Source organism: Acartia tonsa, chromosome 4, assembly GCF_053477335.1.
Source record: "Acartia tonsa isolate MP-2025a chromosome 4, ASM5347733v1, whole genome shotgun sequence".
Classification (NCBI taxonomy): domain Eukaryota; kingdom Metazoa; phylum Arthropoda; class Copepoda; order Calanoida; family Acartiidae; genus Acartia; species Acartia tonsa.
Genome location: NC_137263.1, coordinates 21,996,567 through 22,021,766, shown reverse-complemented (window position 1 = coordinate 22,021,766; position 25,200 = coordinate 21,996,567). Strand labels below are relative to the sequence as shown.

Sequence of the window (25,200 nt, the reverse complement as noted above, 5' to 3'; positions counted from 1 at the left end):
TTTTTGGGGGGGGGGTAAAAAATTTTAGGGGGGGGTAATTCGTGTTTGGGGGGGGTAAAATGGCGCGCGAAGCGCGCCGAAATTTTTTTTTACCCCCCCCAAAATTTTTACCCCGTGGGTAAAATTTGATTGGGGGGGGTAATTACCCCCCCTAAAGTCTGTTGGGGGGGGTAAATACTCCCCCCAAATCTGTTGGGGGGGGGGGGGTAATTTTTTTTAAGAACATTCAATTTGGGGGGGGTAAATACCCCCCCCAAAAAAATTTTTTTAAAGAACATTTATTTTGGGGGGGGTAATTACCCCCCCCAAAATGGTTTGGGGGGGGTAAATACCCCCCCCAAAATCGTTGGGGGTGCCTACGGCACCCCCAAGGTAGGGGTAATTTTTTTTTGGGGGGGGTATTGTTCAAAAAATTTTGGGGGTGCCAAATGGCCCATTACCGCCCCCCTTGGACGCCTATGAATATGATGCTATACATGATTTTTCAGAATGGCTGAGAACCGGTTCCAATCTTGCAGATATTAATCGGTTTCGAAGCCATACTGAAAATAATGATTTGTAACTTGAATGCCATTTTATTTTTCCTAACTTGATTTTGAAATTGTGTAGACTTGAACGTTTGGGAATAATTTTATAGGCAAAGCATTTTTACAGTAAAATTCATGTCTATAGTAAACAAATGAATATTAGCAGTTTTTATTTTAAGTTAACATTGAATTTTCTTTTTCTGATAGAACAATCTGTTATTAAAAACACTGTTAATCTAAAATTAGTCATTGTAGTTTGTTCGTCTGTCTGATTATTCAGCTTCGCCTTAATGAATGTTGTCATCCTTGCTATTATATATGATCTCTTGAACCCTTTTGGTGTCTAGCTAGTGTGTGTAGAGCCCTATGAATTTACATGACTTTCAGAAAAATCCATCGATCATACCCAGCTCTTTGATTGCTTCAGAGATAGGTGAGGCCTAGTGTGCATGGGGGGGTAGCTCCACACTAGGCCTATATAGACTAGGGAAGCGTATAATTAGAAAGGTGGGGGGGGGAGGGGGGGAGTGCATGTTACGGAGGGAAAATTGGTTGTCTAGTGGAGAGCTCTGTGTGTAGTATTGTGTTCAGACAACAAAAAAATATAAGAGATGGGAAAATATTGTATAAAAGGGTGAATAGGTTGCCAAATTACAAAATTTATTAAATTCCCAAAAAAATTTCTTTCAAACCTAAAATATAAAATAATAAGGTTTTTTATGTGAAACTTAAGATCTTAGAATTTGCTGGTCCGAATATGTTGTACTTTTCAGGGAAGCTATATAATTGACTTATGATGGTTTAAGGCTATTTTTCTGAACTCACCTAGAGGATAGGGGCGAGGCAACTAGTTTTTTTTATTATAGAAATAATATTATTTATACACAAATTACTTTGATGAAAATAATTTGTAAAATAGGCCTTAATTTTAATTTTATGATAAATGTGGCAACTTGTGTCTTAGGTGAATGGCCTATAGGCACTCTTGGCTGGCAATAGCTTATCATCACACTATAAATAAATATATACAAACAATACAGATTACAAATATCACAGGAAAATTTAAAATATCTTGTATTTCAATTGTTTTATCTGTAACTAGCGGCTGTCCCCTAGAATCTAGGATCTAGGGGCTCTGTATTGGAAGGGGCAAGGAGGGCCTAAAAATTAGCTTAAAACTATTCAAAGACTTGAATCTGAAAAAAATAGTCTTAAAAGATAGTGAACCCAATCGTTTCAGTGGTTATTGAGATCTTAAGCTACAGCCAATACTCATATACCAATTATCATATACTGACACTGTAAGTTGTATAACAGGAGTGCTGTTTTAAAAAAAGGGCGGGTAGAAGTTTATAAAAATGCCATATCATTAAGTTTTTTTTTAGTAAAATAAAATGAACAAATTAATTTACATAAAATTTTAATTTTAGCTGCGGCTTTGATAAAAGACCTTTCAAGATACTAATAGAAAATAAGTTTTATGCACTTTTAGGGTAACAATTATAGAATAGGCTCAATTTTCGTCAATTTAGGTTACTATTTTCCCTGTCATTTATTAGTTAATTCGTTTATCCAGTAGGAGGGGAGGGGATATGTTAAACGGAGGGATGGGGGACCCTTATTTTAGCCCGCTACAAGTTTCACTTTATTAGATAGTACATAATAATCTGGTGTAAGATCCAAGTAATAATAAATACATTCATATTGAATATTAATGCATAAAGATATGTGTGTTATTCTTTTCTCATTTAAATTTATTAAATGTTTTGTTGACGTCAATGGATAGAGAGGATTATTGTAAAGACCAGGGATGTAAAGGGATAAGACAATGGCCGATAAATTGTTGGACATTCCTAATGATTAACCCTTCTGTAGATTACAGTTTAGAGGTTGAAACGTTTGGACACTCAACATAATGAATCAACCATTCAAAAATTTATTATAGTCCCCAAAGTTGCAACGAATAAGGAAACGTTATTTTATAACTTTGGTGTCTAGTCTAATAAACAGCACAATGTCCCTTCCCTCCCTGGCAAAGCCTCTGTTCTTAGAGCTCTTTATTTATTTAATGAATACAATAAAATGTTTTTATTTTTCAATAAAAGTGGAGAATGTACATTTTTAACAATCTATTTTATAAAGTTATTTGTAAACAAGATTCATACATTTTATGAAATTTTTAGAAAAATACTTTAATAAAAAATTTCCAGGAAAAATTATATAAAAGTTTCTTGATCTGTACATATCTGTAGATATTTTATAATTAAAATGGGCCGAGAGAGGCTATGAAAATAGCTATAAACCATCCCAAGACTTAAATCTGGAAGATAATAGCCCAAAACCATCACTGAACCTGTGTGATGCTCTCCTGAAATATAGAATCCAATCGGTTCAGTAGTTATTGAGATCTTAAGCTTCAGACAAAAAACCCTACAACTTCATATAATAAAATATGAATATTATTGATCGAAAAAAGGTATCAAATTAGTATTTCAAAAACTAAGTACTAAAATCAGTGTTGTCTCAAATTCATTAAACATGCTATATATGCAAAGTAAGGAGCACGAAACTCCATAGAACACTGAGCTTGAAGTTAAACTATCAATCTATACATTTTGTAAAGGTTAATTTTATTTTGATATCATGTTTATGAGTTTTATTAATACATACAAACACAAAGAAACTTTTCACTCATGTAATAAAAACCGTCAAAAAAAAGTGTGCAAAAAAATGCCCATGAAATCCGTGGTTCTATTCCTGTTTTTATCATGTAAAAATACATTCTTTTTACTTCATTATTTTTATAGTTTGATTTTCTAACCTATATTTATATTATTGAGGAATCAAGATCAAGTTCGATTTTGATTTAAATATAAATCAGTGGTCGAAAGGGATTAGACAATAGCCGATATAGTGATGTACATTTCTAATGATGATACACAAAATTAACCCTTAGTGCTTCAAAAATTTGAACACTTAACTTAATGCCAACCAATCAAATTCACGAAGAAGAAAATGTTGTCTAAAACTTTGTTCATAAACAGCCCAATGTCCCCCTACTAAATATAAATACTGTAATGGTTTTTTGAATAAATACAGATTAAATTAGTATCGAAGAATATTAAGTACCGCGTCGTATTATAAACAGCTTTCCGCGGATAAAATAAAAAAATATGGGATTAAAACTAGTATTAATTTTAATATTCTTATTTTAATATTTGTGGAAAATTGTCTGTAATACGATGCTATACATGATTTTTCAGTATTTTTTAATACCGGTTCTAATCCAAAGGAAATGATCGGTTTCAAAGCCGTAGTGTTGTTTTCGATGTAAAAAAAGGTTTTATTGTGTATCTCCAAGCAACTTAATTATTTCGTTATAGTTTGATTGATCCATTTCGTTAAAAATTTTGAAAGATAAAATAATGTTTAATCATAACGGTTTAGAGCCAAGGGTTATATTTTTAGAGTAAAAGCATTTTTCAACACATCTATATAAATGGATATAGAATATACGTGGATATTATGACAGGAGATAAATTGTCGTCAATATAGGTTGCTAACATGGACATTTATTTATTGGCCACTTTGTTTTTCCAGTAGGTGGAGAGGGGATGGAGTAAAAGGGGGGGATCGTTATTTTAGCCAGCTACACGTTTCTCTTTATCAAAGTACATGATAATCTGGTTGAAGATCCAAGTAATAATATATCATAACATAACATATATACCTTTTAAAAGATTAGAAGAAAACATTATAAATATTTAAAGAAACAAAATATTATGTTAACATTTATTAAATCCTAACTAATTTTAATAGTGTTTCATTAAAGCTTTCAACTTTATCAATTTATAACTCTACTAGCGGCTTGGCCCCTAGCCTTTAGGGGCTTTGCCCCAATAGGTGATTAAAAAAAGAAAAAAATAAGTACCACTGGTGCAACAACAAACACATTTTTAAAAAAGGGTGGGGTATTTTTTCAGTTTTTTTTTTTGGGGGGGGGGTAACCTTTCCCCCAAGAAAATAACCTAAAATCACCACAGAACCAGTAGGTATATTTCCCGAAGAGTAGAATCCGATCGGTTTAGTGGTTTCTGAGATCTTAAGGGACGGACGGACAGACATCATTCTACTTTGTATAATAGATAATATCTAAATTTCCACCTCTTGGAAATCCAAAGCATCAAATGCTGTAATTCTTGAAAGTATGAATATTTTTAAGTACAAATTGAGAGACAGCCTTGCATCTACTTCAGGGGTTGTTAGTGTTATAGCCTAATCCAAGTCTAGTAGTACAGGGCACCCTAGTAGCTAGAAATCCTGATTTATTATCTTGGCCCACTATACACACACATATACTTTTAGTCTGTGTATGTGTCACTGTCTGTGTATATCAGAGTGTCTAATGCCAGTCTGTGTGTGTGTCTAGTGCTTGTGTTTGTGTGTGTGTGTGTGTGTGTGTGTGTGTGTGTGTAGTGCTTGTGTGTGCGTGTGTTTGAGTCTAGTGACTGTCTGTGTGGTCACGTGATTGTCTGAAAAAATACTTTGGAGTTCAATGTCCGGGAGGTTCCCGACCCTGGGGCTTACTCAACACACACATACACACACATACACACACTCACACACACAATCGTATACACAGAAGAAAAGAAAAAACTTTTTGTACAAAATGCAATTTTTTTATGAGCCAAATAAATAAAGATACATAATATTTAATTAATACATATGTATGAATGTATGTATAGTAGAGAAAAAAGCATAGTAACAGTAATAAAATGTTTTCTTTTATCTTTATATTGAAATTTAAACAACTGTTTTTGAATATAAGATTAGAGAGAAAAAAACATAGATTCTTAATCATCAGGATGATTATTATAAAATATTTTTTACCTATCTACTAATTCATAAAATTAAAATGTTTTCTCGTTATTTGTAGGGGCCCAAGGACTTCAAAGTCAATGGTCTCTTAAATAAATAGTTAGTCCGTCTGTCTATCTCACAGAACAAGGATGACAACATTCATAAACAAGTAACTTCCAAACAGATGGACGGACAAATAGAGAAAATGCTTTAGATCTGTTTTGTTATAGAGAAGAGACTAGAAGGATGGGTTTAAAAAGTTTAAAACTTCATAAAAATTTTCGACGCTGCAATTAGCGTTTCAAATCTAAACTTTTTCGGACATACGGACGGACAGATGGCCATTGAATTAAAAGAGAAGCTTTGCTAAAAAAAACTAACAGTACAAAGATTTGTGTCTTAGGTCTTAAAGTTTAAAATATCATTGTTAGAAAAGGAATCATGAAAAATACTGTCTGTAATACGAAATAGAACCTTGTATGCCCCCAAAGTCAATAATTTAGGCATGTCTGTAAACGAAAAATTAATTGGGAAAGATGTATACCTATGTAGGAGATAGGTATACATATTTAAATACCTTCAACATAATTTTGTTTATCATCAAATCTATTTAATTTTTTAAACATTTAAAACTATTAAAGAACATTTCTAAATTATTCTAAAATATAAAAAGTTATGGTGCAATTTTGTCGATACTAATTTTTATACATCATTGAATGGGGGTGAATGACATTAGCCAATGGGTATAGTATCGAGGCCAAAATTAGAGAATATAGATAGATAGATAAATACATAGAGAAAATGAGGCCATTGCTCTCATAAGATTCCTTTACTATTTAGACTTAGTTTCATGGTAAACAAAACAAAACTATGTTTGATTATATGTTTTAAAAAAAACATTGGGTTGTTTATTACACTAGTCACAAAAGTTTTCTTATTCATTGCCTGAATAACCTTAAGCACGTTCTTGAATTTTGATTGTTTAGTTCATTGAGTTGAGTACCCAACCGTTTTTAACCACTATTTGTAATCAAAAGAAGGGGTAGTTTTGTGTATCATCATCGGTTATGTACATCAATTTATCGGTCAATGTCTTATCCCTTTAGATCCCTTTGGAAGGGTGCTAACGTCCAGTATTTCATAATTATTTAGAATCCATATATTTAGGCGGAATATTCTGTAAAGTTAGAACTGCATTTCCATACTTAATCCTCCTGTATAGACATATTCATATAAGTTATACATTTACTCAATATTCAATGAATAAAAGCTGTATACTTAAGGTTTCTAATGGAATAGGGTTACCTACTTGTGTTAACATAATCATTGTATTTTTTATCCAATTTCCTCAACTAGAGGGTAACCATTTTTGAAATTTGTATGGACTCAAAATCAGATTTATATGTTTTTTTACTTAAAAAAAGTAAGAGAGAAAACATATGGAATAGTTAGGGCCTTCAGTAATTCAAATCAAAAGAAAGCAAAAAATTTCCTTGACCTTTAAAGTAGGCCCCATTTTATCAAGAAATTTGTCTAAAAATTAGACACACAGAAAACTGTCCCGAATTTGTATTAATTTTGAGGAACAAGACTCCAGTGACGTCATATTTTTCTTTCCCGAAAAAGGGAAGGGGGGAAGAAAATCTCTTCAAAAGAGATGGGGAAAACCCCCTTTTCTCCCATCTCTTTTTCGGGAAAGAAAAATATGACGTAACTGGAGTCTTGTTCCTCAAAATTAATACAAATTCGGGACAGTTTTCTGTGTGTCTAAAAATTATCATGAACAAATCTGTCCATCCACCATATAAAAATAAATATATATGACATTTGTCAATATCCACCAATTTACAAGTTTATCTATAATACAAAGTAGAATGATGTCTGTCCGTCCGTCCATTAAGATCTCCAGTGAACCGATCGGATTCTACTCTTCATGAAATATACCTACTAGTCCTGTGCTGGTTTTAGGCTATTTTCTTAAGGGGTGGGACACCTTACCACCCCCCCCCCCCAAAAAAAAAAATCCCTCCCCATTTTTTTTACGAATTTTTACGAATTTTGCGAATTCGCCATTTATTCGTGAAAATTTGCGATCCATTCGCATTTTTTTCGGCTGGGTAGGCAATAAAAGATTTAATCATACCTCTTGGGGCAAAACCCCTAGAGGCTAGGGGCGAAACCGCTAGTGCCAATTATAAAAAAGTTTGATGTAATACCGACTTAAAATTTTTAAATTACACGTATAACAATTACAATTTTTGATGACTTTTTTTTTCTGTAATAAAAAGTGTCCACGGATGACTTAAACTCTACTTAACTTTAGAAGGAATTTTAATAATTAGCAATAAATTAATGGCCATAGCTGACATATTATCAATAAGCTATAAGAGCAAATTTTAATGATATTTACGTAGACATTATGACAAACATTAGGCATTATAAAATAACTTTAGTTGATATAATAGGTCATTAGACTGTTTATTACACTAGTCACCAAAGTCTTATAACTATTTGTTGGTTTAACAACAATGGAGACTTTTATTGAATATTAATTTGTTGATTCATTAAGCTAGTCTCTAAACGTTTCAACCAATAATTACAATCTACAAAAGTACAGAATTTGTATCTTAATTGTGGATGAACATCAATTTATCGGCCATTGTCTTATCCCTTAGATCCCTGTTACATGCTACCTTTTAAAGGTGGCTAATTACTTAAAATTTTAAGGCTTTTTCTGTTAACCTGAATTCTTGGGTATAATCAATTACATCTATATCTGGTGGAAAACGTCCTCAAAAGTCACACACACAAACACACATACACACTCACACATACACAAACGTCATATAGGAAGGGTTAGCTATGTCTTTTTATACCTGAAACTTTCTCTAATTAAGAAAAATGTGTTTCTGGAAAGGGATAATACAATGGACTGTAAATTTTTCTTTGCTTTTCTAACTTTTGTTTTTGGTAATGGAAATTTATTGTAGGTTGTTATCATAGACACAAATTATTGGTCAGTTCATACATCTAGTAGGAGAGGAGGGGTATTTAAGCCAGCTACAAGTTTCACTTTATTAGAGTACATGTTAATCTGGTGTAAAATTCAAGTAATAATCAATCCATTTTGTTAAGGTACAACTACTAATTTGTCCATAAGTTCAACAACATATCATGAAAAGAATGACAGTTAACTTTGATACATCACTTATAACATTTCAGAGCTGTAAAATGTAAATAAATTTGATTTTTTTCTAGATTTGTTAATCCCTAAAAAATTAAAAGACGTTGAAGTTTGATAAAAACTAATTTAAATATTTTTTTTTTCAGAAATCCCTGCTACTTTGGGGCGGAATAACTGGAGACAAACAAAATTCTGGCGGTTTGGCGGGCGCCAACAGCTCAACAGCCGCGTCCACAAACCTCGGCGGCGGCGGCAGCAACATATCGAACAACAATGTTGTTAGCAGCGGGGCCGGAAGCCAGGGTGGTCTGGCCCACTGGATGACTGTGGTTGCAGAGCATATGAATCCCGAGACAAGTTCCATACATCCGGCATACATGTGGAATGGAATTGAGGTAAATAAATAAATACAACCTAAAGGGGCGGAGGAAGGAGGGTGTTCCCCCCCCCCCCTTCGCCCAATAATAAGCTTGGGCGTCCTTGGCTACCTATTATTTTATGTTAGGATATTAAACTTTTTATGTCAATGAAATTGAATCAAAAGCAACTCATCTTTAATTTTTGTTTTGAAGACATTGAGAGAGGGGGGCGAGGGGTAGTTTATAAATAATATCGGGTTTTCCTATCAATCCAAAGTATTTTTAAAGTATTGTTTGTCATTGCTGACAAAAAATACACCGTTTTTAACCTTCTTTTTGTTCTTTAAGTCAAAAATTGGCATGGACATTGGCAGCCAGGAGTCTATGCAGGCAGCTGCGGCAGTTGGATACCAACGGCCACAATCGTCGACCTCTCTCTCTCCACCGGCCTCGGGTCTGGTGGTGCCGCAGCCAATTAATCCGCGGCTAACCGGTCAGATGGGAATGGGTCAGATTGGAGCTGGGCTGAGGAAATACCAGTGCAAAATGTGTCCACAGGTATAGCGAAGTTTATTTCAAAATAATGACAACTAATATAGGCTCTACCCCTCCCACAGAAAAAGACTTAACAAAACATTGAATGATATAAAAGAGAATAGTAGTTTCTGCAACATTGCGTAAAGTTGTGAGTAAGATTCCAGTCAAATGCTCTAATTAGGTCAAACTGTTTTTAAATATGCGTTTAATTATACTATGCGAGTAAGAACAGTTAGACTTGATAATCGCATTTGACTGTAAGCTTGCTCACAATTTTACGCAACATTGCAAATGCTACTATTCCCTTTATCGTCCATTGTCTTATTAAAATAAGTACAAAATGTAATATGTTTAAAATGTGTTTTCACCATTTTTCACTTGTAAAATCAAATGTACGTCCTATAGTATAAAGTATCAAATATTTTTTGTCTCAAGCCTAAGATTTCAATAACTACTATACTTATTAAGTTCTCCTTTTTGAGTAAGCTTTACATAGCTCTTGTGATAGTATTTATATATTTATTTTGAGTTTTTAGTCTTGGGATGGCTTTACGGTATTTTTCTAGCCCCTCTCTGCCTCTTTGAATAAAAAGCTCCTAGATGCTAGTAAATAATAAATAACAATATTTTTCAGCTGTTTGCAAGTAAAGCTGACCTGCAGCTGCACACCCAGCTGCACATGCGGGAGCCGAAGCCCTACAAGTGCGCCACATGCAACAAGGCGTTCGCCAACAGTTCCTACCTGTCCCAACACACGCGCATCCATCTTGGTATCAAGCCATACAGGTGTGAGATCTGTCAGAGAAAGTTTACTCAGCTGTCACATCTTCAACAACACATCAGAACACACACTGGGGATAAGCCATACAAGTGTAGGATTCCAGGTAAGAATACAATACAAAGCAACTTATAGTTTCTAAAAAGAAAATGACAAATGACCAATGATAGGCCAGTATACATTTTACAATTGGTCAATTTATTAGGCTCTATAAACTGCTTCATACTATACATATTATTAATTTCTATACCTTTGTTTAAAGCCTTTTTGTTTTCTCCCTCCTAATATAAATAAAACCTGCTTCAACTCAACAACGGTGGTCTTCAAAAGGTTGGATGTTTATTTAACCTTTGAAGCACTTTAATAGTGCCCATAAAAATGACGGTTTGCAATACAAATCACCAATGATAGGCCAATACACTACACAGACTAAATTACCAATAGCAGGACAGTATGCATTTTAATTCACCAATGGTAGCTCTGGCCAGTATAACGTCATTTTTTATGAGCACTATACAAGCTTCTTAACGTCTAGCATGAATATTATTAATTTGGTATTCAATTTTCAAAATTTGTTTTTAACAATAGGATTTAATTCACTGATGCACTATGTGGCTTGAAAGATGAATGTTTTATAAAAGATCTTAGCTTATTGAATGATTTAATCTAATAAATCATAGAATCTTACATGTTAAATTAAAAAATAACAAAAAAGTTTACAAATGATTCTGAGAATTAACAGGAAATCAATGCGTTTAACTTTTTGTTAGATCTTGACCCATATCAGAAATCTGTTTAACAAAAACTATTTAAAATTTCACAGCAAAAAATTCCAGATGTGAGGTTTCCATAACTTTTAATATCAAAAATGCACAAAAAGAATAAATTCAATATTAGATCTCATTCAAGTTTATAAATTGATAACTTTTTGTGCAAACCTATTCCACCAATTCTATTGACGTCAGGAGATACCCTATACCCCATCTCTTTTCTAAGGGGTTTCTCTTACCTTCCCTTTCTCTTACCCTCTACTATTACGTCAATAGAATAGGTAGGCCAAAAGCTGTGACATCTATCCCCATTTTTCTACGCTACGCAAACATTTTTTATTTGATTTCTCAAAATGAATCTTGTTATAGGTTGTACGAAGGCCTTCTCCCAGTTGTCTAACCTGCAGTCTCACTCCAGATGTCACCAGACAGACAAGCCCTACAAGTGCAACTCCTGCTACAAATGTTTCACCGAGGAGGCTGCGCTCCTGGAGCACATTCCCAAACACAAAGATTCTAAACACGTCAAGACCCACATCTGCTCGTACTGCGGGAAGAGCTACACCCAGGAGACCTACCTGGCCAAGCATATGCAGAAGCACTCGGACCGGTTGGACAAGCGCAACCCCATCATAGCGCCGGGCACACAGACAGCCGGCTCTGGCCTCATGGCAGATCCCTACTCCTGGCCCAAGGTTGATCCCATGGCGGCGGTGTACAGCTACACAAGCAACAGTGGTGTAAGCACTCCAGCTGCCGCCACCTCGGCCCTGCTCAGCGACACGGCTGATCCGCGCGACGTGTCGGCATACACGCCGCCTTGGAGTGACATCCCAAGAACTGCAAGCAGCACCTTCTCAATTCTAAACTCTGCCACGCCGCCGACAGCTGTAACGGCTGTTACTGACAGCAAGACTCTGGAACTAGATGTCGCCACTTCACACTTCTCCAGACATAACGGGGGACAGGTACATCAACAATTTTTCCGTATCGTAGCTTCCAACAAAGTCAACCTTAACGCACGTTCATATGTCATTATTACTTGATCTTACACCAGATTATCATGCATTCTAATAAAGTGAAACTTTAAGCTGGCTAAAAAACGATCATCCCATTTACCCTATCCCCTCCTACTGGATGAACGAACTAAATTGACCTAAATTGACGAAAATTTTCCCCCGGTCGTAATATCCACGTATATTCAACATCCATTAAAATACAATAGGTACCAATTTCTGTATTAGTTAATTTAATAATGAATAGAAATGAATTAAAGCAAGATTATCAAACTTATTTTTGAAAATAAATTTAATTTTTTTTTTATCTATTTTAGGAAGTAAAGTATGGAAGTTTAATCTCTCTATCCCAAATAAGAGAATATTCCTCAGGAGAAAAGAAACAAGAAAATTAACGAAGCATTGTTTAGTGCCCTAGGAAAATGGGGATAGATGCCAAAGGTTTTGGCCTACCAATTCTGTTGACGTCATAGTAGAGGGAAAGAGAAAGGGGAGGGGAAATAAACCCCCTAGAAAAGAGATGGGGTGTAGGGTATTTCCTGATGTCAATAGAACAGGTAGGCCAAAAGCAGTAACATCAATCCTCATTTTGCTAGGGCACTATAGACAGTTGCAAATTAACTAAATAATTCCAAAAAAAGAAACAACCTTAAGCTTGCCTTAACTGCCTCTAGGAGAAATATTATTACATATTTAGTAATGTATCATAGGAAGTAAAAGAAGTAATTAAACAACTGTAATGGTTATTTATCGCATCGCATTATAGACAGCTTTCCGCAAATATTAAGATTTAAACAATTTTTGTTAGCCCTGAGGTGCCAAGGTCCTCATCTAACAAAACTGGTAATCATTTTATGGTTTTCAATTTTAATATTTGTAGAAAATTGTCTGTAATACGTTGCTATACATGATTTTTCATTATGGCATAGAACCGGTAATAATCCAGCGGATATTAATCGATTTCATAGCCAAACTAAAAAAAACTTTTTTCCTCTTCTATTATAAACATATTTGAATCTTGCCATATTCTGAAAGAAAATGACTTTTTTAATCTTGAGCTGAAACATAAAACCAACAACTCTAAAAAGAGTATAAAAAAATGAAAGAAAACCTATTTATAACTTAAAGCTGTAGTTTAGGTAAAACCATATCTCAGCTTTATAAAAGATTTTTTTAAAATCTGTTTGATATTATATATTATTTTTTATCTTTGTAAAATAAGAAGAAAACAACAAAAATATCAAATATTGATATAAAAACCCTTGAATATTTTATTATGTTGTTTAAAGCTAGTATGTTATTTTTCCCAAATCTTTGTTTGAAATTTGTTTATTATATAAAATAATATTATAACCTGAACTAAATATATTGTAATTAATTCATATAATAAAAGTTATTTATCGCATCGTATTATAAACAGCTTTCCGCGGATATAAAAATGTACAATTATAAGATTAAAACCAGTATTTTTAGCCCTGAGATGCTGAAGGCACGGGCAAAAAACCTGGTTTTAATCTTATGAGTGTACCTTTTATAATCGTAGAAAACTGGATATAATACGATGCGATACATAATTTTTCAGTAGGACTGAGAACCGGATGTAATCCACCGAATATTAATCGGTTTCAAAGCGATACTGAAGATATATATTTCCAAAAACAAAGCTACAAAGGAAAAATTATTGAAAAACAAAATATTTGTACATTTAAAACCCTTTTGTAGCTTTGTTCTTCTATTTTGTCAGAAAGCACGGGCATAGCTCAATATATATATTATATATAACCTAAAAGTCTGGTCTGTAAGACTGATAATGTTAAGCAATACACTTATTATATACATTATATATTTACCTAGTTATAGTTTCTAAAACTAATATTGTTTTTTTTATTAATACTAAAAATTGGATATATTATTAAAATTTTTCACATGTTTTGCATATTTTTGCTTATGGTACCTAATAAAAATGACGTCATACAATACAAAATGACTAATGATAGGCCAGCATACATAACCAATAGTTAAATGTATACTGGCCTATCATTGGTCTTTTGAATTGTATGACGTCATTTATCATTAGGCACTATAAGGTGCTTCTGCTTACTCATTAAAAAAGTTGTTTGGATATAATTAAAATAATCTTTAAAAATATGTGAGATTAAAATTATTTTATCGCCTAATGAAAAGCAAAGACTGAAATTCATCTTTTTTAAAATAAAACTAATTAATACCTTAAATTGTGAAACATCTTTTTACCAGTGATTTTTGTATTACAAGACTGAAAAAAATGTTTAGAACTAAGACTGGTGGTACAAATTTTTTGGGACATCATTGTACCAACTTTCAGAGAAGCTTTTTATAGTTCATGTAAAAAAAATGACGTCATACAATACAAATGACCAATAATAGGTAAATACACAGATTAAATTACCTATGTCAGGCCAGTATCCATTTTAATTAGCCATTGGTAGGCCAGTATTACGTCATTTTTTTAGGCACTCTGGAAAGCTTCTTCAGTTTATCCACATTTAATTTTTATCTAGATTTATATTTTATCTTTTAAACCTAATTAGAATGTTTAGAAATATTTTAGGCAAATTAAACAATAAACTTGATATCATTATAGTGATAAATTTTATCAAGACATTTTCTTTGAAAAAAATTAAATGTGAAAAAAACAGGGAAAAGGGATAATGCATCTGAAAAGAACTCTTTAATGTCATCTTTTTATGTATCTGCATAGGAAAAGTAATAGTTTTTGAGTACAGCTTGCTACAATAACTATTTGATACTTTTAACTGGTTGAAAATTGTCAAATAAATGGATGTAGAATAAACGTGGATATTATGAGAGGGGAAAAGTTGTTGTCAATTTAGGTTGCTATTTCCCCCTTAATTTATTAGTAAGTTCGTTCAACCAGTAAGATGTTTTTTAGCCTGCTACAAGTTTAGATTTATTAGAGTACATGATAAGCTGGTGTAAGATCCAAGTAATAATACATCCATTGTCATATAATAGTTTTTCCTCAGATGCATTGTCCCTGAATAGAAAATAAAAGTTTACCTGAAGAAAAAAAACTTATTTGCCTGAAATATTTGTTCTGAGACTGTATGTATGTGGAACTGATCTTGAGTCTAATAATTGTCATGTTAAACTTGTTACAATTGTTTCACCGGGTCGAGTGCAGTTCACGGTAAAATGTTGCTGGTAACGAATATCCCCCAAACATCTATGAACTTTAAAAGCTGCTAACGGCCAAACGGTGGATGTATAGATTTTGCTCGCACAGAATTTTAACCGACAAAAGAAGGCCTATAAATAATCTGAAATAGCCATTGATTAAAAATGCACTGTTATCTCGCAGTGCACATAAATGCGCAAAAAAAGACTTATTTTATGCGTTGTTTCTTCAGCAAAGCTTCCCCTGTGCATCGTTGGATCTTGGCTATTCCGATTATTTGCAGGCCTTTTTATGCCGCTCAACATGGTGCGGGCATGACATGTACGTTCAGCCCTTTGGCAACTAGCAGCCTTGAAAATTCAAAGATTTTTGGAGATATTCGTAACCAGAAATATTTTACCGTGAACTGCAGTAGATCCGTTTCTCCTCTCTCTGTGTTTCTTGAATAACCAAGAATAAAATAAACTTTGTGATCACCAAAGGTTTTAATTATTTATAGACGAATTTGTTTGGGTTAAAAATCATAAGCACATGTCTTTAAATAACTAAAACTTCAACTTTAACTAGTCTAAATTCTTCTACATGATCTGAAAGATCTAAAACAACACATTATTTACATTTTGTTTATATCTTCAAATGATGTACAAATTAATATTTCATTTCAATAAGCCTATTTTTAAAAGATTTAGTTCTATAATAACCAAAAGACCGAATAACAAAAAAAATTACCACATAGGCTAATACACATTTTATTAGATGAAAATGGCTATCTTTAATGAAGCAGTTTATACATAGTGCCTATAAAAAAAGACGTCATACAATTTAAATGACCAATGATAAGCCAGTATACATTCATATTGACTAATGGTAAAATGTACTCTGGCCTATCATTGGTCTTTTGTATTTTATGACGTCATTTATGACGCACTATAAGCTGCTTCAGCTTTAAAAATTACTCTGTATGCAAGAATCTAACCATAATAAAGCAAAAAATTGTTTCCAATAAAAAATGACGTCATACAATACAAATGACCAATAATATAATTCACCACTGGTCAATATGTATATTGGACTAACATTGGTCATTTGTATTGTATGACGTAATTTTTTATTAGGCACTATTTGCTTCCTCACCATAATTCTTATGATGAAGCTATTGAATGAAAGGTTGGCTTTATGATGATGATGACATTTATCTTTATAGATTACTTTTTATATTTGTAAACCTTATCCAAATAAAGTTATTTCAATTATAAAACTGTTTATTTTTTTCAATTATTCTTCAGAAATATTTTACATTGCATCGCTTTAACTGGCATACAACATCCATAAAAGACAGGCTCAGCAATGGTAGGACAAACGAACATTAACACTTGTACAGTATCAGAACTGAATAAGCAGAATATAAATGTATAAGTTTGAACAAAATTGTAAATAAATTTGTTGCAAAACTTCTTAAATACAGGATACTGTTTGATGACATACTTACATCTTAAGGACTTGATAGAGATGCTTCGCTTATTACTTTATACCTTGTTGTAATAGGAATCAGAACTCGCTTTAATAAAAATCTTAAATCTAAGTTTTCTTGTTTCATATGACAAATGTTTATTCTTAAAAACAAAACTTTAGGTCATTTTTCTAACAAATGCTATTTTTAAGTCTAACTTCCTCTTATTCGATTTAGAATAACATAATTTTTATCACAAAGGATTAAGTATTTGTAAAAAAATAAACTTAATGACAATAAGTTGACTTTATTTTAGTATTTTATGAGAGTACTAGCGGCTACGCCCCTAGAGGCCTATAGTGGCACTTTAAATGTTTTTTTTTATATTTAAAATATGTCTATGTTGCGTTTGACGTTTATGTTTACGTTGAACTCTCTTTCTAAAATAAAGAAACGTAAAAAAAATTTCTTGTGATTTCTCTTGGGAGGGTGGTGGTACCCTTTCCCAAAAAAGTTAAAAACCTTCCCGGGACCTATAAAATATACCCTGTTAAGAAGAACCTTATCGGTTCAGCGGTTAGCGAGATCCCTCGGTACAGACACACAAACATCCTGTTACTTTAGTATAAGGATTATGCTAAGAAAATTATACATTATTTTACTTTTACAATTTACATGGCCAATTGTTTTTGCTTCTTTCTCGTACGTCAGGTGTATGTTTCCATTGATCTCTCTAAACAAGGATGACAACAATCATAAAAGCGAAGCACTGAAACGGTAGGACAAGCGGACATTAATACTGTCTGAACTGAATTATCAGAATATAAAAGTATAAGAGTCGAAGCAAAATTGTAAGTAAATTTGTTAAAAAGCTGCTTGATACAGGATAATGTTTATGGACATACTTACATTTTTAGGACTTGATTATAGAGTTGCTTCGCTTATAATATTGTTCTTTTCTGTCCTAGGAATCAATATACCAAAAAACAGATCAAACAGATAATTAGATCACATAAAAATTTGATGTTAAAAATATAGTCTCCAAAAAGAATATCTTTTTGTGTTTTTCACTTTAAAAGAGTTACCTGCCATGCTCCATCGTCATGTCTTGGTCGATTTAATTTTTTTAGGCTTAAAGGATAAAAAAAACTTCATACATTCTATGCATGCAGTAATTGGATGTCTATCTGCCAAAGTAGTAACAATAACCGAGAGAGTAAAATGTTTCTTAGCAGCTGCTAAAATGGTTAAAATATTTTTTTGTGTAACACAAAAAGTTCTCTGCTTGAACTTGAAATTAAGTCTGCTTTGTTGATACTGACTTACTTGGGTTCGGGTGTAGAGCTATTTCCCCAAAAAAAATTATAACTCTATATTGTATGGGGAGAAAAATTTGACCATTAGATTAGTACCACGCTTCGTAAGCTATTTAAATTGACGAAATTTTTTCCCCTGTAATATTATCCAAGTTTTTTCTACATCCATTAAATTTGTACATTAAGACTAAAGAATTAAAATACGAAATTGAAGTCGTCTTCTTGACAATAAATTTAAAACTGCAGTAAAGAATATAGAATTTTCGTGGATATTATGACAAGGAAATCATTGGCGTCAATTTAAGTCTATGGGCATCCCTTAAAGACAGTACGTTCATCCAGTAGCAAGAGAGGTTATCGTTATTTTAGCCAGCTACAAGTTTTAATTTATTATAATACATGATAATCTGGTGTAGGTTCCAATTAATAATAAATCCATTACCGCAGTGCCAACATGTCAAAAACAAAAAGTGAAAAGATGCATTTTTCAAACAAACACCCTTTAGACTATGAACTTGGCCTTTCATTCAACAAAAAAATCATTCATTTACCTAGTCAATTACCTCGTTGGGGCGAGATTCTTCTTCGATTTAAAGTTATCATCTAGAGAAGCCATAGCAACTTCCGCTTGTAATGAGATGCAATACTTTATCACTTTATACTAGGTTAAGTAACATCCAACAGACAACAACCCCGTAATTGCACGACCTTTTCCTGGAAGTCCTAACTTTGCAAGATAATGGGTTTCTCCTGTTTACGGGCAAAGGCATTCTCTCCTACTCTAACAATTAGTGTCATGTATCAGAAGGGACCATTTTAACGTCTCTAGTTCAGTATAACGCGTTTTGGACCAGACTCGACCCCGACATGACAGCAACCAGACTCGTTACCAATACACATGTGATTGGTTGTAGTTGTGTACGGATTTTGGTAGGAGAAAGCATAACTTTTTCATTTAGTTCGCATTATGGTTCAGCTTTTCTTCGGGAAATTATATTGAGTAAAAGTATATTTCCTAGTATAGTATGAAGACATGACAAAACTTATAATACGTTAGCTATGAATAGTTTAATTACTTAGGATTAAGTTAGCCTTCTAGAAATTATATTCTTTAGAAAAATTTCATCGCTTAATTATTTAACCCTTAACGGTCGATAAGGGGGGGCGTTGAACGCCCCCACCCCCCTCCGTTTTTTCTATCTCATTTTCTGTGTGTGAAAGATAAAGAGCCCAAACTGCGTGACTTTTTAAGTATGGGTATGACACATAACTGAGAGTTGGAATTTTTTGAATATCTCCATCCTGGCGGGCAGAGGATGCCAGCCAACCTGGCAGGGTCATCCAGGTAAAGAGCACAAATGTTTGTTTTTGACTAAAACAAAGCATTTTATCATACCAAAATACTAAAATATCCTCTAGTAGTACATCCTTATAAGAAATACAGGTATTCAAGTCACTTTCAGGTTCCAGATATGATCCTGGAGTTTCTGATCCTCGAGAAATCCTTAAAAGGCTCCTATGGCCGCAATTTTTGACTTAGAGACTTCAAATTTTAAACTTAAGCTTTTCTTACATGTCTACATAACGTATCAAAATTCCAAAAAGATCCGTCGCCGTTTTCCCGCCGACTGCGGCGGCTGGCAGCTTCCAAGTACAGCTGCGGCCCCTAAAATTTATATTTTGATATTTCTTATGTAAAATTTATATATAGATAAACATTTTCTGTAAAAAAATTGTTCTTCTAGCTTTAAAAATAAGAAAATTACAGTCGTTTGAAATTTTTAAGTAAAAAAAGGACCTAAAAACAAAAGTTGTTAAATAAATGGGTGAAGGAAGCGAAAATTGACTTTGACTTATAAAAGGTCGGAAGTTCATTATCAAACAGGGGACTTGCACAAATTTTTTTAGCTCTAATAGGAACTGAAATAATTGAAGGGGGGGGGGCGTTGAACGCCCCCCCCCCCCCCTCGACCGATTAAGGTGCGGCAAGGGGCCCGACTTTTAATGTTTGATAAATTTTGGGGTCAGATGGACCATCTGGATACATTATGTCTACTTCTTACAGCCGTCTATCCTAAATATAAGCAAAAAATCATATTTTCTGTATGCATGCAGACTAACGTACATTACTAATTATAGAGTAGTTGCTGGCGCGTCTGACAAAAAACAACAAATAAGTTTACATCACTTGTATTGATATTTAACATTATAATAAAATTATTAAACATTTTATATCCAGGTTAAGACTTCAATAATGTGTTCACTTTATAATTACAAACATATAAATTGGGTTACCAGGCACAAATTATTTTCCAGTATGGCTTCGAAACCGATTAATGTCCGCTGGATTAGAACCGGTTCTCAGCCATACTGAAAAAATCATGTTTAACATCGAATTATAGACAATTTTTCACAAATATTAATATTAAAATAAAAATAATAAAATTAATATTAGTTTTATAAACCCGTGCCTTTGGCATCTTGGGAATAAAAAGACTGGTTTTAATCTTCATTTTAATATCTGCGGAAAGCTGTTTATAATACGATGCGATAAATAACTATTCTGAAGATTTTGAAACAATAATACAAAAATAGTAAAAATAGCCTTTTCACCCTGGATACAAGTTTATCACAGATAAGATCATTTTACAAACAGTTTTGGACAATAATAATAGGGATAGAGATAGTACACCAGAAGATAACTATGTTGCCTCCAGTGTTGAACAATAGGATCAAAACGAATATTCCGCCATTGAAAAGATAGAAGCAAAGTAGTTTTTCTTCAGGTGCTATATCCTATCCAGTGAAATAAATAAATGGATCAGCCATATTTTTCTATCTTTCTTACTTATAGAAAATGCCATTATAATATGTTGTTCTTTTAATAAACTTTAGGGTAAGAAAAAACATAAAAACAAAATATAGCAGAAACCGAAAAAGTATAAATAACTATGAAGTATGATGATACCGAAAAGATGAAATAAATAAAGAATAAAACCATACCTAATAAAGATGCAATATTTTGAGAAAAAATATAATTAATATTTTATTTCTTTTGTGTGAAATGTGAATAACTTAACATATTTAAAGTCAAACATTTTACAAAAAAAAAGAATAAAAGTTTCAGCTTTTTCAATAAATCTGAATTTTATGAATAAAATGCTAGAACAAGAATAATGTGAAAATCTGAGCGCATAAAAATTGTTCAGATTACGTGTCATTCTAAATATTAAATAACAATACTTAAGAAAATTGAAATTATTGTTGAAGAGAGGTTGAGAAGGTTTTTTGTTTTGTTTGCATTACAATAAGAAAATATATTTTACCATGCTAAAATATGTAAATTAGAAACAGATAACATGCTAGGTATTATTGCTGGACAATTATTATTTTCAGTATGAATAGAACTAAACATGAGATTCAATGTGTTGGTCCTGGTCCACAACAAGTCTACCATAATCTGGCAATGAAAGACGACGTTCATCTGACTCCTCCATCCTGGCGTGGTACAAGCTGCTGCTCTCATCCTCCTCTTCTCCTTGGTTGGCTTTCACCTCTTGGACAGAGAGGGAGGGCACCAGCCTGTCCCAGCACTGATCCGACCTTTCCTGGTTCACCCGGTTCATCAGCTTGTCGGGAAAGTCTTTGGTGCCGCCGACGGTGTGCCGCCGTTTAATTCGGTTGTTCCGGCTGTCCGACAACTTTTTGCGGATTTTGTTGACGTCCAACTTTTTGGCATTGCATGCAATTACGGGCTGGGTGATGAGGGTTGTGATGGCAGCTGCAGCTTGGGCGTGCATTAGACTTTTAGCCTCAAACTGTTCTTTTAACTTCGTAACTTTGTTTTCTTTTTCAACTTCTTTTGTTTTAAGATTGAGCTCGGTTTTTTCTTTCTTAGTCAAACTGTCCGATCGTTTGAGAGGTTTGCGGTTATTGATCTGCCGTAGCACGAGCTGTGATCTGGAAGTAGGGGTAGCATTATTGCTGCTGGCGCCTGAAGTTCCAGGTTTTGGAGTCCTTCGCAGCTCCGGCTCTTGAGACTTATCCACCCGTCCTGTTCGTTTCACCTTTTTATTTCTGAGCAAACTATTTTTCACATCATCCAAATCTTTCTTGGTGCCGCCAGATTTCACCAGCTGCTCCATGAAATCTTCATCAAGAACTTGGTTGCCTTCCTCAACTGGATCACTGTCTTCATTCTCGTTATCTTCACAATTTTGTTGCTGATGCTGAGATGATGTTTCACTGTTGTTAGCCTCGCTGTTGGTTGAGGTGTCATCTCTGGGATATTCGGAGCAGTGGAGTGAGCTGGAGTCAGACACGGATCCGGGGTCAAGTAAAAATTTTAGTTTCTTGTCAAAGGATGCAGATAACATGCCAAGTGCTGAAAAAAGAGAGATGTCTTAAGTTGATTCATTACATGATTATGTAAACAAAAAGATCTATTTATATTTTATACTAAAGAAGCGAAGAACAAGATTCTATTGTGTCATAACAGAGCAATAAACTTTAGTACCTACGGAAAAAAATTATGTGATAAAGGCTTAATCAACTAACAGCAATTATAAATATGTATTACAGGCGAGTTATTGGGCCATCTGCAAGTGAGAGAGAATGTATTTTAGGAGTTGTACAGACGGATAATATTCAATTGTTATAGTGTAAAACTATGAATTACAGCAAAGAGGTTAAGAAATTAGGGTTTTCAATAACTAAAAACAATAGAAATATCATTGAATTTTATGCTAACAAATCTCACCATCTTTTTCTGACTCAGGTAAATCTTCAAAGTCCTCCGCCTCAAAGACTGTCTCAACGCCACTGCCATTGCTGGACTGACCCTCCAGGCTGTCCAACCTGCGGACCTTCAACCTTTGCAGTGTTCCGCGCGCCGCAACTTTGTTAGTATCAAACGCGCGTAGTATTTCTGCTGGTAGGTGGTGCGCCTGGTCCATGTTAAGCATGCTGGATATAGCTGTATCCCTGTACTGGGGCAGGTACGTCGTCTCCACACTGCCCACCCGGTCATACACGTCAGTGTGGTAGTGCTCCTCCAGCAGGATTCCGCCGGTCAGCGGGTCTGTGTCGGGCACGGGGGTGGTGATGCTCGTGAGAAGATGGCCGGTGCTGTAGGAGCGTTTTTGGTGGTAATGGTTGTTGCTGGATGGTGTTGAACTACCCAGTACTGGAGAGTTTCTTTCATCTAAATAAAATATTGTTTTAAATTTACTTAAATAGCATTAAAGCATACGTTAAACTATTTCTAACAATCAGCTGTTGAAAAAATCAATTAGGTATTAAATATATTTTTAAAATTCTAAATTATGTCTAAAGAGAAAAAATTGTCACTAAAACTAGAACTTTCAAACATAAATAACATTATTACTCTGCTTTTCAATTTCAATTTAAATGAAGTAGAAAATAATTAATTACTGATTAAATGGATTTTTGTTTGAATTAGTTTGGGTTGAAACATGTTAGTAAAGGGTTACACAAAATTAACCTTTCAAAAACATCAAAACATCTATAACATTTCTTAATAAATAATTAACTAATTATTATTAAACTGAGCTTTTGTTTTAAGGGTTAAACATTAATGGGCACAACGACGCGCTTTTCTGTTAGTTTTCATGATAACAGGAATTTATTTTTGTCTTAAAGGGATTCCATCAGGGATCTAAAGGGATAAGACAATGGCCGATAAATTGATGTGTATATCTTAAGATGATACACAAAATTACCCCTTCTGTAGATTAAAATTATTGGTTAAAACGTTTGTACACTCAACTAAATAAACTAACCAATTAAAATTAAAGTCCCCAAAGTTATTAAGCCAACGAATAAGAAAACGTTATTATAAAACTTTGGGGACTGGAGAAATAAACAGTCTCTCTGGGAATCCTAACATGTTGATATTAATATTCTGTTTAAAAAGGGAAATCACATAAGACAAACATAATGTTATTCTATTTAAAAGGGAAATTGTTATTGACAATAATTGATTAATAATGATATGGACTACAGTTACACACCAAGCAACTTACGGATAATCATTTGTTCTGCAGGCTGCGTTTGTGCACTTAATTAAGAAATTTTTATTTAAACAAAAGCAATTTTTTAAAACTTTTTCTAAACTCTATTTTTGTATTTTCCAGGGGTGTATTCTATAGTTTTTTTTCCCTAAGGAGGGGTAAAAAATGGAAAAATAATTTTAGTACTTTTTATTTTATTCACTTTTGTTATCCCTCTCACATATTTTCCAAGTTTTTTTTTCATCAAGGAGGAGAAAAATGTTTTCAGTATTTTTTATTATTTTCATTTTTCCCACCCTCCCACATACTTTTATTCCCACACCCCCGTGCAGAATATACACTCCTGATATTTTCTTTTCTGTCTTAACTAGGAAAAAAAAGAGTAATATGCCCTAAAAAAGTCTAATTTTAATAAACTTGGTTGGTGGGTTAATGGCTTGAATAAATCAAATGAAGATAAATTTATGTAAGAATCTATCAATTTTTCCCTGTCAAATACTTTTTCTTAAATAATTGGTGTTAAAAATTGACTTACTGTTGATCTGTTCATCAATACTGGTTCTAGATGATGACTGCTCCACACTTCTATGAATCATTGCCTTGGTTTCAGCCTCAAATTGTTTTATCCTTTGTGTTTGTGCCTCCTGAAGGCCTGTATAGGTTTCGAATGGATATTTGTACTGTGGCTGTGTTGATCCTGTTGAGAGCCTGGAGGACTCCTCGTGCATGCTGTTGCTGCTGGTGGTGTTCATGTTCACCAGGGAAAGGGTGCCTCGGATCACCTGCGAAAATTATAAATCATGAAATTGAAAGTAAGATTTAATTAGCTCAACTAGCAGCTTCGCCAATAGGACTTTGTCCTACCCAGCCCTGCTTTAAATAGAAGAGAGAACGAGGCTAATATTTCTTATTGATCCTCTTTTTCCTAAACTATAAAAAAAAACACAATGTTTGATTAATGGAAAGCAATCACTCCAGTGGTTAGCAAATTCTTTCGGTACAAGGAGAAATTTTTACATATGAAGATTTAAAAAGTCAATAGCGTCTTATAATTGTGAAACTTTAAATATTTTTTTGCTTTAAAACCTATATTATAGTACCTATTAATTTAATCGATAGGTATTCTATTCTGCTAGTAAAGTTAAAACAAGAGCATTAAAGACCAAAATAGATCAGAGGGCAACCGACAACCA

At 33.5% G+C, this 25,200-nt stretch overlaps 2 protein-coding genes across 16 annotated transcripts in view; one reads left to right on the top strand and one right to left on the bottom strand.

The window, feature by feature from the left end:
* The first annotated feature begins 8,730 nt into the window (after positions 1-8,730).
* On the top strand, positions 8,731-12,807 carry LOC145316443 (zinc finger protein rotund-like). Its single transcript, XM_080156939.1, has 5 exons — positions 8,731-8,966; positions 9,279-9,488; positions 10,102-10,351; positions 11,385-11,983; positions 12,349-12,807. Exons 1-5 carry the CDS (start codon positions 8,892-8,894, stop codon positions 12,424-12,426), a joined length of 1,212 nt encoding a protein of 403 aa, XP_080013065.1. The 5' UTR covers positions 8,731-8,891; the 3' UTR covers positions 12,427-12,807.
* A 7,342-nt stretch (positions 12,808-20,149) lies between these two features.
* Positions 20,150-25,200, bottom strand: part of RhoGAP19D (Rho GTPase activating protein at 19D) — a 64,118-nt gene continuing 59,067 nt past the window's right edge. For 8 of the 15 annotated variants that reach the window (XM_080156924.1, XM_080156930.1, XM_080156931.1 and 5 more), the window contains 4 exons: positions 24,543-24,789; positions 22,735-23,178; positions 21,302-22,359; positions 20,150-20,924 (listed from right to left, as the gene is read on the bottom strand). In XM_080156924.1, the coding sequence (XP_080013050.1) occupies positions 21,383-22,359; positions 22,735-23,178; positions 24,543-24,789 (1,668 nt within the window). In that variant the 3' untranslated portion in view covers positions 20,150-20,924; positions 21,302-21,382. Of the gene's footprint in view, positions 21,050-21,301; positions 22,360-22,734; positions 23,179-24,019; positions 24,055-24,542; positions 24,790-25,200 lie in introns of those variants that run through there. The other 7 variants (XM_080156926.1, XM_080156927.1, XM_080156928.1 and 4 more) reach the window with 7 other exon arrangements.